Genomic DNA, 14,405 nt, shown 5'->3' on the forward strand with positions numbered 1-14,405 from the left:
TTCTGTTGCCCAGGCTGGAGTGCAGTGGCGCGATCTTGGCTCACTGCAAGCTCCGCCTCCCAGGTTCACACCATTCTCCTGCCTCAGCCTCCCGAGTAGCCGAGACTACAGGCGCCCGCCACCATGCCCAGCTAATTTTCTTTGTATTTTTAGTAGAGACGGGGTTTCACCATGTTAGCCAGGATGGTCTCAATCTCCTGATCTCGTGGCCGCCCGTCTCAGCCTCCCAAAGTGCTGGGATTACAGGCGTGAGCCACCGCGCCTGGCCTAATTTTTGTATTTTTAGTAGAGATGGGGTTTCACCATGTTGGCCAGGCTGGTCTCGAACTCCTGGCATCAAGTGATCCTCCCGCTTCGGCCTCCCAAAGTGCTGGGATTACAGGCATTAGCTCTCTTCTCTTAGACAGATCTTTCTCTCTGATCCTTGCCTTCTCTCACCCACTGTGTCTTGGAAGTGTCAAGTGACAAGATCCAGGGCTAAAACTGTCTGTAAAGGAGGCTTTGTTAGAGGCCTCCTCTTAGGAGGTTGGTGGGGAGGATTGAGGGGCTTCATAAGAAGGAAGGGACTAGACCTTCCTGATGGGCTGAAACCACCAGGATGGAAACCCAGGAAGGCCCCAGGCCCTTGCTTCTGGGACCATGTGGGTCTGTGCTGTCTATGGTGGCTTCATGATATGCATTTCTTTCAGCTTTTGGAGCAGATCTACAAGGTGAATTTCCTTCTACACAAGGACACTGTGATGTTTGATGACAACAGAGATCCCCTCAGTAGCTATAACATAATTGCCTGGGACTGGAATGGGCCCAAGTGGACCTTCACAGTCCTCGGTTCCTCCACATGGTCTCCAGTTCAGCTAAACATAAATGAGACCAAAATCCAGTGGCACGGAAAGAACAACCAGGTAATGGGGATGTGGCTACTCACCAGGTAACTGCCTTATGGGCAGCCTAGAGCCTGGGGGCGATGCTGACACAGTGTACAGGGAGCAGGAGGGGGACCCCAGGGGTCTGGCTGCCATCACTCTACCCATCCTGGCCAGGGAAGCAGGGAAAACACTCCATAGGCAAGTGTGCAGATGCCCTGGGGTGGAAGTTCACACGACCACGGGCCCTGCCCTGGGAGTGAGCCGAGGGCAGATGCACAGAGATTCTGTTTTCTGTTCCACATGTGAGCTGTCCTTTGACTTGGGACCCTATGTGTGGCCCCTCTGGCTTCTTACAGGTGCCTAAGTCTGTGTGTTCCAGCGACTGTCTTGAAGGGTACCAGCGAGTGGTTACGGGTTTCCATCACTGTTGCTTTGAGTGTGTGCCCTGTGGGGCTGGGACCTTCCTCAACAAGAGTGGTGAGTGGGCAATGGAGCAGGCGAGCTACCCAGCACTCCCGGGGGCTACACGGTGGAGGGAGGGCCTCCCTTGGGCCCCATGTGCCCTGCCCCAGAACCAGGGCCCAGTCACTGGGCTGCCAGTTAGCTTCAGGTTGGAGGACACCTGCTACCAGACAGAATTCTGATCAAGAGAATCAGCCACTGGGTGCGGTGGCTCATGCCTGTAATCCCAGCACTTTGGGAGGCTGAGGCGGGTGGATCACTTGAGGTCAGGAGTTCGAGACCAGCCTGGCCAACATGGTGAAACCCCGTCTCTACCAAAAATATAAAAATTAGCTGGGCATGGTGGTGTGTGCCTGTAATCCCAGCTACTTGGGAGGCTGAGGCAGGAGAATCGCTTGAACCTGGGAGGCGGAGGTTGCGGTGAGCCGAGATGGTGCCACTGCATTCCAGCCTGGGCGACAAAGCGAGACTTCGTCTCAAAAAAAAAAAAGAAAGAAAAGAGGCCGGCGCGGTGGCTCATGCCCGTAATCCCAGCACTTTGGGAGGCCGAGGTGGGCGGATCACCTGAGGTCAGGAGTTCGAGACCAGGCTGACCAACATGGTGAAACCCCATCTCTACTAAAAATACAAAACAAATTAGCTGGGCATTGTGGTGTGTGCCTGTAATTCCAGCTGCTCAGGAGGCTGAGGCAGGAGAATCACTTGAACCTGGGAGGTGGAGGTTGCTGTGAGTCGAGATTGCACCATTGCACTCCAGCATGGGTGACAAGAGAAAAACTCCGTCTCAAAAAAAAAAAAAGAAAAAGAAAAAGAAAGAAAGAATTAGCCAACTGAAAGCCTTAGACTGAGGTGTGTCCTCTATTAGAGAGCTGTCATCACAACTCCTACAAATGCAATCGTATCCTGAATTCAACCTCTTTCTCTAAATGAATGTAGCTATTGTTTCCTTTGTGCCCTCTTGTTCTACTGTCCCTTCTGTTGCCCATGCCAAAGACAGCTAGCTCCTTGAACAGCTTGGCCTGAATACAGATACTAGCGTGTCTGCAGCAGAGAAAAAAACAGCATTCCCCATCCAGAAATGCACGGTCAAGAACAGAGAGCAAATTAGGTAGCTAAGGACTCAGGTCCTTAGTTGGTGTCCAGGGGCCACATTCTTTCCTTTCACCATCTCTGTAGGGACAGGAATACTTCCCTTCTTTCCTCAGAGGGTCAGGACTCAGAGAAACCACAGAGCAGCAGCTCAGGAAAGTGGTTCATGGAAATGCTGCGAGAGAGAGGGGTTAAAATGCCCTCCCTTGGGAGCAGGCTGCTCCCATCGGATCGTAGCCTCTCTGGTATGTGGGCAGAGCTACAAGGTTAAGGTCCTCCCTAGGGTTTGCAAAACCCTCATGGGATCATGAGCCATACAGAACTGACCTGTGTGTCTCCAGAGTCTGTAATTAACACAGGCATTTTGAGGAAATGCTTGGCCTCAGGCCCCACTCCCGGCTACCCCCATCCCACTATGCCTAGTACAGTCTAGCTGCCCCGGCACAATTCTCCCAGTATCTTGCAGGCCCCTATTTCCTATTCCTACTCTGCTTCATCTGGCTCTCAGGAACCTTCTTGGCCTTCCCTTTCAGACCTCTACAGATGCCAGCCTTGTGGGAAAGAAGAGTGGGCACCTGAGGGAAGCCAGACCTGCTTCCTGCGCACTGTGGTGTTTTTGGCTTGGCATGAGCACACCTCTTGGGTGCTGCTGGCAGCTAACACGGTGCTGCTGCTGCTGCTGCTTGGGACTGCTGGCCTGTTTGCCTGGCACCTAGACACCCCTGTGGTGAGGTCAGCAGGGGGCCGCCTGTGCTTTCTTATGCTGGGCTCCCTGGCAGCAGGTAGTGGCAGCCTCTATGGCTTCTTTGGGGAACCCACAAGGCCTGCATGCTTGCTGCGCCAGGCCCTCTTTGCCCTTGGTTTCACCATCTTCTTGTCCTGCCTGACAGTTCGTTCATTCCAACTAATCATCATCTTCAAGTTTTCCACCAAAGTACCTACATTCTACCACGCCTGGGTCCAAAACCACGGTGCTGGCCTGTTTGTGATGATCAGCTCAGCAGCCCAGCTGCTCATCTGTCTAACTTGGCTGGTGGTGTGGACTCCACTGCCCACTAGGGAATACCAGCGCTTCCCCCGTCTGGTGATGCTTGAGTGCACAGAGGCCAACTCCCTGGGCTTCATACTGGCCTTCCTCTACAATGGCCTCCTCTCCATCAGTGCCTTTGCCTGCAGCTACCTGGGCAAGGACTTGCCAGAGAACTACAACGAGGCCAAATGTGTCACCTTCAGCCTGCTCTTCAACTTCGTGTCCTGGATCGCCTTCTTCACCACGGCCAGCGTCTACGACGGCAAGTACCTGCCAGCGGCCAACATGATGGCTGGGCTGAGCAGCCTGAGCAGCGGCTTCGGCGGGTATTTTCTGCCCAAGTGCTACGTGATCCTCTGCCGCCCAGACCTCAACAGCACAGAGCACTTTCAGGCCTCCATTCAGGACTACACGAGGCGCTGCGGCTCCACCTGACCAGTGGGTCAGCAGGCACGGCTGGCAGCCTTCTCTGCCCTGAGAGTCGAAGGTCGAGCAGGCCGGGGGTGTCCGGGAGGCTTTTGGGCACCGCAGTCTGGGGTTGGGACGTGTAAGCGCCCGGGAGAGCCTAGACCAGGCTCCAGGCTGCCAATAAAGAAGTGAAATGCGTATCTGGTCTCCTGTCGGGGGAGAGGGTGAGGTGTAGCGGATTCAAGTGTGAACCCAGCGCCTGGAAAAGGCTAGCCGCCCAGATTGGCGTTGCTAGGCAACTCCGGAGGCGGGCCCAGCGCCAAAAGAACAGGGCGAGGCCTCGTCCCTGCATCCCATTGGCCGTTCTCTGCGGGGCCCCGCCCTCGGGGGCCGGAGCTAGAAGCTCTTCGCTTCCGAGGCGCACCTCATGGCCGGCGCGCTTTGACGTCACGTCCGGCGCGGAGACGGTGGGGTCTCCTCACGGTTGGCGGGGTACGCATAGCCAGGCAGTAGGTTCGTGGGCTGTGGAGGCAACGGAGCAGGGGGCCAGTGGGGCCAGCTCAGGGAGGACCTGCCCGGGTGAGGAGGGCGCGGGGTGAGGGAGGGAGGGGCTGTGGGCCGCCGTGGCTGCCTTCCGCTCGGCCACTCGGGACCTGTGGGCGCGGCGTGGGCTCCGCTCACCTGTCCGCGGCCGCCGCCCTCCCCCGTCCAGGATCCTCTCACTGTGCCGGGCCAGTCAGTTCGCCCTCATCTCATGTCTCCTTTCCCCAAACTTGGATTTTTCCCACCAGGCGCTTCTTCACGACCCTGGCCCCCCATCAGCATCTCCCCCTGGCCAATCCAATATGGCCCCCGGCCCCTGGCCCCCGGGAGGCTGTCAGTGTGTTCCAGCCCTCCGCGTGCACCCCTCACCCTGACCCAAGACTTGTGCTGATAAATGTGATTATTGGAGTAGAGGCCAACTTCCCGTTTCTCTCTCTTGACTCCAGGGGCTTTCTCTTGCATACCCTCGCTTGGGCTGGCCGGGGTGTCACTTCTGCCTCCCTGCCCTCCAGACCATGGACGGCTCCTTCGTCCAGCACAGTGTGAGGGTTCTGCAGGAGCTCAACAAGCAGCGGGAGAAGGGCCAGTACTGCGACGCCACTCTGGACGTGGGGGGCCTGGTGTTTAAGGCGCACTGGAGTGTCCTTGCCTGCTGCAGTCACTTCTTCCAGAGCCTCTACGGAGACGGCTCAGGGGGCAGTGTCGTCCTCCCTGCTGGCTTCGCTGAAATCTTTGGCCTCTTGTTGGACTTTTTCTACACTGGTCACCTCGCTCTCACCTCAGGGAATCGGGATCAGCTGCTCCTGGCAGCCAGGGAGTTGCGAATGCCAGAGGCTGTAGAGCTGTGCCAGAGCTTCAAGCCCAAAACTTCAGTGGGACAGGCAGCAGGTGGCCAGAGTGGGCTGGGGCCCCCTGCCTCCCAGAATGTGAACAGCCACGTCAAGGAGCCGGCAGGCTTGGAAGAAGAGGAAGTTTCGAGGACTCTGGGTCTAGTCCCCAGGGATCAGGAGCCCAGAGGCAGTCATAGTCCTCAGAGGTCCCAGCTCCATTCCCCAGCTCAGAGTGAGAGCCCCTCCTCCCTCTGTGGGAAACTCAAGCAGGCCTTGAAGCCTTGTCTCTCCGAGGACAAGGAACCCGAGGACTGCAAAGTGCCCCCAAGGCCCTTCGAGGCTGAAGGTGCCCAGCTGCAGGGCGGCAGTAATGAGGTACTGTGCCCAGGGTGTTGGGACTGGGAATAGACACTTTTTTGGTATAATAGAGAGAGACCCTGGGCTGGGTGTGATGGCCCACTCACACCTGTAATCCTAGCGCTTTCGGAGGCCAAGGGGGGTGGATCACTTTAGCTTGGGAGTTCGATACCAGCCTGGGCAACATGGCGAGGCCTCATTTGTACAAAGAATATACAAAAATTAGCTGGGTGTGGTGGCACACACCTGTAGTCCTAGCTACTCGGGAGGGTGAGGTGGGAGGATCACTTGAGCCCAGGAAGTGGAGGTTGCAGTGAGCTGAGATGGTGCCACTATTCTCCAGCCTAGGTGACAGAGCAAGATCCTGTCTCAAAAAAAAAAAAAAAATATGTGTACCTTAAGACAATCTCTGTTAATGTGGGTTTGGAACAGACTTTAACCAAACAAAGGAAGCTGGTGACCTTAGGCTGACCTTTCTGCAAGCCCCAGCTGTTCATGGTTGCCACCTTCCTGAGAGGAGTGGGCAGCATCAGGGTTACAGGTGTTTCCCCAGGGCAGTGTTTCCAGCCGAGCTTCCAGTTCCCCACAAACACAGCCACTTTCCTCAGAATCCAAGATTCAGATGCTCTGCCTTGGGCCCCTGAAGGAACAGTGTCTGATGAAGGGACTTGTCAGGGTTGGGGCTTGGGATGGAACTGGAGCTGGGTCCCTACAACTCCTGCTGATTCATTTGGTGACGCCACCCCCTCCTGCTGCCTATTGTGCTCTAGTGGGAAGTGGTGGTTCAAGTGGAGGACGATGGGGATGGCGATTACATGTCTGAGCCTGAGGCTGTGCTGACCAGGAGGAAGTCAAATGTAATCCGAAAGCCCTGTGCAGCTGAGCCAGCCCTGAGTGCGGGCTCCCTAGCAGCTGAGCCTGCTGAGAACAGAAAAGGTACAGCGGTGCCGGTCGAATGCCCCACATGTCATAAAAAGTTCCTCAGCAAATATTATCTAAAAGTCCACAACAGGTAAACATTCTGTTTTTCTATTTTCTTTTCCTGTCTGCCATTCCCACGTCGGGGGAGGGGTCCTACACTTCCCACTTCTGGGTGAGGTAGGGGCTGGGGGATCCATCTCAGACCCACATAGTGCCTGGCCTTGGCACACCTCTGATAATCAGGAAGTGAGAGCCTGCTTTGGGTTGGATTCTTCTTCCTGGCTGTCCTGTGAGTACTCTGGTTGGAGATGGGTTTGTGTACATCTTGTCAACAGGTTCCACCCACTGTGGACCTTGACCTCCAGCTGGCCTCTGCTAACAGAATGAGAAACCTATGGCCCCTGTGCTAGAGCTGGGGCCCAACCTTAGGTGTTTCTGAAGCCTGGCAGTGTGGGCTTTGGGCCACAACGCCGAGCCTTGGTTCAGTGCTACCTGCGTTTGCAGGGAAGTGTTCACTCTGGGGTGTCAGTGAGTCATTAAAGTCTATTTGTCTAAACTTTCAGTGTCCAATAAAGTAATCAGGAACTCCAGGAGCTATTAAAATTTTTATTTTTACATTTAGTGGAGACAAGGTTTTGCTCTGTTGCCCAGGCTGGTCTCAAACTCCTGGGCTCAATTGATCCACCCACCCTGGCCTCCCAAAGTGCCGGAATTCTAGGTTTGAGCCACCATGCCCAGCCCCCAGGGGCTATTTTATGTTTTTTGTTTGTTTTTGAGTTGGAGTCTTGCCCTGTCACCAGGCTAGAGTGCAGTAGCACGATCTCAGCTCACTGCAACCTCTGCCTCCTGGGTTCAAGTGATTCCTCTGCTTCAGCCTCCCAAGTAGCTGGGATTACAGGCACATGCCACCACACCCGGCTGATTTTTTGTATTTTAGTAGAGACGGGGTTTCACCATGTTGGCCAAGATGGTCTCAATCTCCTGACCTTGTGATCCGCCTGCCTTGGCCTCCCAAAGTGCTGGGATTACAGGTGTGAGCCACCACGCTCAGCCTATGTTGTTTTTCATTTCATTTCATTTTACTTTATTTTATTTTATTTTATATTTTTAAATTTTATTTATTTTATTTTATTATTTTATTTTATTTTATTTTAATTTTTTTGAGACAGAGTCTCACTCTGTTGCCAGGCTGGAGTGCAGTGGCATGAGATCGGCTCACTGCAACCTCCGCCTCCCAGGTTGAAGTGATTCTCCTGCCTCAGCCTCCCGAGTAGCTGGGATTACAGGTGCCTGCCACCACGCCTGGCTAATTTTTGTATTTTTAGTAGAGATGGGGTTTCACCATCTTGGCCAGGCTGGTCTTGAACTCCTGACCTTGTGATCTACCTGCCTTGGCCTCCCAAAGTGCTGGGACTACAGGCGTGAGCCACTGCGCCCAGCCTGTTTTTTTTTGAGACAGTCTCACTCTGTCGCCCAGGTTGGAGTGCAGTGGCATGATCTCAGCTCACTGCAACCTCTGTCTTCCAGGTTTAAGCGATTCTCCTGCCTCAGCCTCCTCAGTAGCTGGGACTACAGGTGCGTGCCACTACGCCCAGCTAATTGTTTTACCTTTTTTTTTTTTTTTTGAGATGAAGTCTTCCCTCTGTCGCCCAGGCTGGAATGTGGTGGCTCCGTCTCTGCTCACTACAACCTCTGCCTCCCGGGTTCAAGCGATTCTCCTGCCTCAGCCTCCTGAGTAGCTGGGATTACAGGCATGCGCCACCACACCTGGCTAATTTTTTTTTGTATTTTTAGTAGAGACGGGGTTTCAGCATGTTGATCAGGCTGGTCTCGAACTCCTGACCTTGTGATCCGCCTGCCTCAGCCTCCCAAAGTGCTGGGATTACAGGCGTGAGCCACCGTGCCCAGCCATTTTTTTACTTTTTAGTAGAGATGGGTTTCACCATATTGGCCAGGCTGATCTCGAACTCCTGACCTTGCGATCCACCTGCCTTGGCTTTCCAAAGTGCTGGGATTACAGGCGTGAGCCACCGTGCCCAGCCCCCAGGGGCTATTTTAACTTAAAATTTAAAATTAAATAAAAATTCAGGCCGGGCGCGGTGGCTCACGCCTGTAATCCCAGCACTTTGGGAGGCCGAGGCGGGCGGATCACGAGGTCAGGAGATCAAGACCATCCTGGCTAACACGGTGAAACCCCGTCTCTACTAAAAATACAAAAAATTAGCCGGGCGAGGTGTCGGGCGCCTGTAGTCCCAGCTACTCGAGAGGCTGAGGCAGGAGAATGGCGTGAACCTCGGGGGGCGGAGCCTGCAGTGAGCTGAGATCCTGCCACTGAACTCCAGCCTGGGCGACAGCGAGACTCCGTCTCAAAAAAAAAAAAAAAAAAAAAAAAATTCAGTTCCTCAGATATGTTAGCCAAATCTGAAGTGGTGAGGAACCACGTGTCTCCTGGTGGCTGAATCAGGCAATGCTGACATAGCACATTTCCATCATCGTGGAGAGTCACCTTGGGCAGCACTGCTTTGGAGTCCCTGCAAGGCCTGTGGGGATGGCGGCCCAGTGACATGCCTTCCAATCCTGCCACTCCCAGCCAAGACATCACTAGTCTATCACGGTGTGTTTTCTTGCCAAGCCAGATTGGGCAGCACACTAGTAATCACCTGGAATGGGAGCTAGGGGGACACCTGTTTGCTGTCCCCGTGCACCATGTTCCGGCAGCTGCTGCCAGTGGAATGCTAGGATAACCCCAGTGTCGGGGGGTCCTGGGGCAGCCTGTGTGCTGCTGGATGCTCGCTCTCAAGTACTCTGCTGGGGTAAGATTCGGGCGGTTTTCATCCCTTCCTTGGACTTCAGCTTGCTGGACTGGCCCTGAACTGGCAGGGGATGGCTTCATGAAGTCATTTTGATGGGGGATGAAGAAAGTTGCTGTAGAGGAAGAGGATGAGAGAGATGCTTGGCCTCTGGCAGGTGGGAGGAGCTGTCGCAGGCTGCATAGGGGCTCTGAGGTCGAGTTCATTTAGTTCATTCATTTGGCAGTCTACCAGGTGGCCAGCAAGGCTGTGTGGGTGCTTGGGATGCATTTAAGGGAACTAAACAAAGGTCCTTGTGCAGCTGACCTGCTTGCCGGGCAATGCAGATAAGTCCATCTGCCTGCAGTAGACTATGAGGAAGTGCTGTGGAAGAAGAAAACGCAGAGGCGGGCCAAGGAGTTGGGGAGTTGTGGGTGGGGTTTGATTGTGATTTTAAGTAGCCAGGGTCTCTAGAGTCTTACTGAGAAGGTGAGATTTAAGCAAAGACTCAAAGGAGGTGAGGAAGTTGACCAAGTGGGTGACTGGGGAGCATCTGGGCAGAGAGAAGAGCCAGGGCGCTGGGGTAGGAGGATCATGGGGGCGTGACAGGCAGCAAGGAGGCACATGCCTGATCCAGGTGGCCAGACAACACCCTGGGAGAGCAGCAGGCAAGGGGAGGGCTGCCTGCACCCTGATGGGCCTCCTGGGTCCTTTCTCTGAATGGGGAAGCACTGGGGATACGTGAGCCAAGAGGTACTGAGGTCTGACTTAAACCAAAGGGTCCTTCTGGCTCCTGAAGTGAAACCTGTGGGGGAGGCAGTCACGGAGTGGGGAGATCAGATGGGCAGCTCCCCTGGCTACCCGGGAGAAGCTATTGCCGGCCTCGGTGGGGCAGTGGAGTCAGGTGAGGATCTGGCCATGGGTTTGAAGCTCTGGGAAGACTGAGTTGCTTCTCCAATAGTCAGGACCCAAGATCTGTTTCTGCCTTTAGACGGAATGCGGTCAGCTGGGCCTCCCCATCGACCTCTGTGCTGGTCAGATCCACGGCAGCCTCTTAGGACCTGTGTGAGCTTCTTGCCACGGCACTGTCCCTTGCGGAGTCTCCATGCTGGGGGAGGCTTCTGGGCTTGTCCCTGTACCTTAACCAGCTGGTGTCACCTCAGAACACTTGTTCCCCTCAGAAGGGACCCAGAGGGGGCCCTGGGTGAGGGAGAGATGGGAAACCCTCTCAGCGCCCCCACCCCTGTGGCTTCTCCTGGCAGGAAACATACTGGGGAGAAACCCTTTGAGTGTCCCAAATGTGGGAAGTGTTACTTTCGGAAGGAGAACCTCCTGGAGCATGAAGCCCGGAATTGCATGAACCGCTCGGAACAGGTACTTGGGAGCTGGCCCAGGTACTTGTGGGCAGGGCACACTGGCCTCTCTGTCTTCGTGCCATCTGGGAAGGGCCCCAGACTGTCTGAGAGGGGTACTGTAAACTCAGGAAAGCTGTGGGGTCCTTGGATGTCATGAAGTCCATGCCCTGGTACAGGTGGGGTCACAGGTCCTGAGGGCGGAAGGGACAGGCATAGGAGGGACTCTGTGGGAGGCATTTGGGGTTGGCTTTCCTAGGCCCCTGGCCCACCTCCACCTTGGCTTTGGAGAAGGGGAGCCTCTACAGGGGATGGCAGCTGGAAAAGGCCCCCTGGCCACCCCCAGCAACCCCACTGCTGGCTTCTGTGTCAGGGCCCGCCGAAACCCAGACCCACTCTTCCTAGAGGCCTGTCAGCAGCCACTAGGGCCAGGGACTGTGGGTGAGGCCACTCGGACCCTGCCCCCAGTCTGTCTGGACCTGAGAAGGGCCTGGTGTGTGGTGGGCTTGCAGCACTCAGTGACGGTCAGGCCAGGCAGGTTACGTGTTGCCCTCTCCCACCCTAGCGTCCCCCCCTCAGGCAGACTCTTCCCAGCAGCAAGCGGAAGCCCGGGCAGAGGCTGCTGTTGTAGGCAGAGGCCCCTGCTGATGCCGGCCCTGCTTGCCCCTCACACTGCCAGGTCTTCACGTGCTCTGTGTGCCAGGAGACATTCCGCCGAAGGATGGAGCTGCGGGTGCACATGGTGTCTCACACAGGGGAGATGCCCTACAAGGTCAGGCTTGGCCTGTCTCCAGGGCCAGGGGTGGGTAGCCCCAGGATCCTTCCTGCTGAGCCCTTTATGTGGGCTGCTATCAGGCACCTCCCTCACAGTAGCTGTCGGGGAGCCTGCCTTCCCTGCCTGTCCAGTGCCCCTTTATCTAGGCAGGGCTACTGTCTGCAGCCGCACCTCCAGGGTCCTTATTAGGCCCTTATTTCTTTCCATGGAGGACAGGCTTCGCATCCTCTGGGCAGCTGAGCCCTGAGGGCCCTCCTTTGCGCCATCCTTCGCACCACATCAGTGGTCCTCCCAGAATCATCTCACCGGGGCCTCCCTCTAGTTCCTGCCCTACAGCCCAAGGGTGGGTGGCAGGGTTTCATGGGTGCAGGCCGCCCTGGAGGTGACTGTGGGCCTCTTTTTCAGTGTTCCTCCTGCTCCCAGCAGTTCATGCAGAAGAAGGACTTACAGAGCCACATGATCAAGCTTCATGGAGCCCCCAAGCCCCATGCAGTAAGTGACAGGGAGGGCTGGGCATGCTTTGATGCTGGCATGAGCAAGAGTGAGCTGTGCCCAGAATGGGCAGCCGACCATGTACTTTCTGTTGTTCAGGGGGAGGGGGCTTGTGGGTCTCCCAGGCAGCCCTTCCCAGCTCTCACCCTGGCCCTGGTCCCTCCCTCTGCCTGCCTGGTCTGCCTGCAGTGCCCCACCTGCGCCAAGTGCTTCCTGTCTCGGACAGAGCTGCAGCTGCATGAAGCTTTCAAGCACCGTGGTGAGAAGCTGTTTGTGTGTGAGGAGTGTGGGCATCGGGCCTCGAGCCGGAATGGCCTGCAGATGCACATCAAGGCCAAGCACAGGTGCGTGTCGCCCGTTCCCTCCTGGGGCCCAGTCCTGCTGCCAGCCCCGGCTTGCACCAGCAGGGAAGACAGAGTTTGCTGACTTTTACACAGATGAGTGTGCCCTCGGCCTCCACCCTGAATCTAGTGCCTACAGCCTCTCTGGGGTAGTGGGACCTGAGGGGCAAGCAGCTATGCCAGGCAGAGAGGCTGGGGGCAGATGTTTCAGGCTCAGACAAGCCTCTGTTCCCCCAGGGGCAGATTCTGAGCTTCCTTAGTTTCCTGTGACTCCCTGCTCATAAGATTGTCCTTCTGCTCTCAGGGTGGAGGTGGTGCCCCTTTCCTAGCACTGCCCAAGCCCTCTTTCCATCAGGCATGCTCCTAGCTGTAGCAGAGTGAAGGGGTCATTTCCCTTGGTGATGGCCTCTGCCCCATGTCCCCACCTTAACAGGAATGAGAGGCCACATGTATGTGAGTTCTGCAGCCACGCCTTCACCCAAAAGGCCAATCTCAACATGCACCTGCGCACACACACGGGCGAGAAGCCCTTCCAGTGCCACCTCTGTGGCAAGACCTTCCGAACCCAAGGTGAGGTACGCCCCGCCCCTCCCCTCCCCTCCCCATCCCGAGGCCAAGGCCACAGGCTGAGCTCTTGCCTTGTGCCTGCAGCCAGCCTGGACAAGCACAACCGCACCCACACCGGGGAAAGGCCCTTCAGTTGCGAGTTCTGTGAACAGCGCTTCACTGAGAAGGGGCCCCTCCTGAGGCACGTGGCCAGCCGCCATCAGGAGGGCCGGCCCCACTTCTGCCAGATCTGTGGCAAGACCTTCAAAGGTACCTGGGCAGCCCTGGGAGAGCCATTTCCTGCTCATCCGAGTTGGAGGGTCTCTGAGGAGGAAACGCTCCTTTCTTGCCAGTGAACCTCTTTTGTGCCCCACATGGTAGAGTTGAGAGTGGACCTGCTTTGAAGGCAGGGGTGTCCTGTGCAGTAGTGACCCTGGGTGGCACTGGAGATCCTGGCAGGACCTGTGCAGCACTTGTAAACCACTGGTCCCCTCCCTTGCTGCCTGTCCCAACCTCCTGCTGGGTTTCCTCGAGGGTCTGGGGGCTCCTGCACGATCCCCTCCGTGTTCTCCTCCCTCCTGCAGCCGTGGAGCAACTGCGTGTGCACGTCAGACGGCACAAGGGGGTGAGGAAGTTTGAGTGCACTGAGTGCGGCTACAAGTTTACCCGACAGGTAGGCCAGGGCCCGGGCCCGTTCCCCTACCCCGGGATCCCCCGAAGTCCTGAGCTCACCCTCCCCGCCAGGCCCACCTGCGGAGGCACATGGAGATCCACGACCGGGTGGAGAACTACAACCCGCGACAGCGCAAGCTCCGCAACCTGATCATCGAGGATGAGAAGATGGTGGTGGTGGCACTGCAGCCGCCTGCAGAGCTGGAGATGGGCTCGGCAGAGGTCATTGTGGAGTCCCTGGCCCAGGGCGGCCTGGCCTCCCAGCTCCCTGGCCAGAGACTGTGTGCAGAGGAGAGCTTCACCGGCCCAGGTGTCCTGGAGCCCTCCCTCATCATCACAGCTGCTGTCCCTGAGGACTGTGACACATAGCCCACTCTGGCCACCAGAGCCCACTTGGCCCCACCCCTCAATAAACCGTGTAGCTTTGGACTCACGTATTTCAGCCTGACAGTCTGTTCCCGTGTCCTGGAGTTGGGGAAGTGCTGCCTTCCCACCCATGCCCTCAGGACAGAGTGGTGCCCTGCCTGGTCCTGTGTGGGCCTCAGCTCAGCTGGCAGCTTCCCCTCCTGTCAGGAAACCTTAGCTGAGCGAGGTTTGGATGGGGTTCCTTTGGGGGCCACACCTCTGGCCTTGGCTGCTCTCCACATCTGTATTCTGTTCCTCGTTACTGCAGGATTTTAGAGTGGAGAACGCTGGCCAGTTAGAGCACCAGTATTCCTATTTTAGAGCTGAGGTGATACCGGCTTCTGGGGATAGAATTCATTACTAAGCTTCTGGAGTTCAGTTGAGTGGTCAGGACCCACCGGGCTGGCCTTGTTGGGCAGAATCAAGGATGGGGCCCCGTTAGTGTAGCTGAGCACGCCTGGGGGTCTGAGGAGGGTGGGGCCCTTCCCTCGAGCAGCCTGGTCTGTGTGTCCAGGAGGCTTTGGTCC

General features: G+C 56.5%; 2 protein-coding genes across 6 annotated transcripts in view; both read left to right on the top strand.

Moving 5' to 3' along the window:
• The window catches only part of TAS1R1 (taste 1 receptor member 1), a 25,609-nt gene extending 21,556 nt beyond the window's left edge, over window positions 1-4,053 (top strand). The window contains exons 4-6 of the mRNA XM_032758757.2: window positions 690-902; window positions 1,223-1,343; window positions 2,951-4,053. Coding sequence (XP_032614648.1) covers window positions 690-902; window positions 1,223-1,343; window positions 2,951-3,882 — 1,266 coding nt within the window. The 3' untranslated portion in view covers window positions 3,883-4,053. The remainder of the gene's footprint in view (window positions 1-689; window positions 903-1,222; window positions 1,344-2,950) is intronic.
• Window positions 4,054-4,292: 239 nt separating this feature from the next.
• ZBTB48 (zinc finger and BTB domain containing 48) lies at window positions 4,293-13,910 on the top strand. 5 transcript variants are annotated; one of them, XM_058444383.1, is made up of 12 exons: window positions 4,313-4,347; window positions 4,845-5,603; window positions 6,356-6,597; window positions 8,034-8,081; window positions 10,558-10,669; window positions 11,327-11,419; window positions 11,828-11,914; window positions 12,104-12,258; window positions 12,689-12,825; window positions 12,907-13,071; window positions 13,386-13,474; window positions 13,546-13,910. In XM_058444383.1, the coding sequence occupies exons 2-12, from the start codon at window positions 4,914-4,916 to the stop codon at window positions 13,840-13,842; spliced, it is 2,115 nt and encodes a 704-aa protein (XP_058300366.1). In that variant the 5' UTR covers window positions 4,313-4,347; window positions 4,845-4,913; the 3' UTR covers window positions 13,843-13,910. The 5 variants fall into 5 exon arrangements, with proteins under 5 accessions (XP_032614650.1, XP_032614652.1, XP_058300366.1 ...); XM_058444384.1 differs by having other exon boundaries at window positions 4,331-4,364; XM_058444382.1 differs by lacking the exon at window positions 4,313-4,347 and adding an exon at window positions 4,351-4,434.
• The last annotated feature ends 495 nt before the right edge of the window (window positions 13,911-14,405 follow it).

The sequence above is a fragment of the Hylobates moloch genome, unplaced genomic scaffold (genome assembly GCF_009828535.3).
Source record: "Hylobates moloch isolate HMO894 unplaced genomic scaffold, HMol_V3 SCAFFOLD_9, whole genome shotgun sequence".
NCBI classification, from domain to species: domain Eukaryota; kingdom Metazoa; phylum Chordata; class Mammalia; order Primates; family Hylobatidae; genus Hylobates; species Hylobates moloch.

Coding starts and splice junctions, on each gene's coding strand:
- ZBTB48 (XM_058444383.1), top strand. CDS start 4,914: ATGGACGGCTCCTTCGTCCAGCACAGTGTGAGGGTTCTGCAGGAGCTC. Junction 5,604..6,355: donor TGCAGGGCGGCAGTAATGAG/GTACTGTGCCCA, acceptor ATTGTGCTCTAG/TGGGAAGTGGTGGTTCAAGT. Junction 6,598..8,033: donor TATCTAAAAGTCCACAACAG/GTAAACATTCTG, acceptor TCTGTCTTCCAG/GTTTAAGCGATTCTCCTGCC.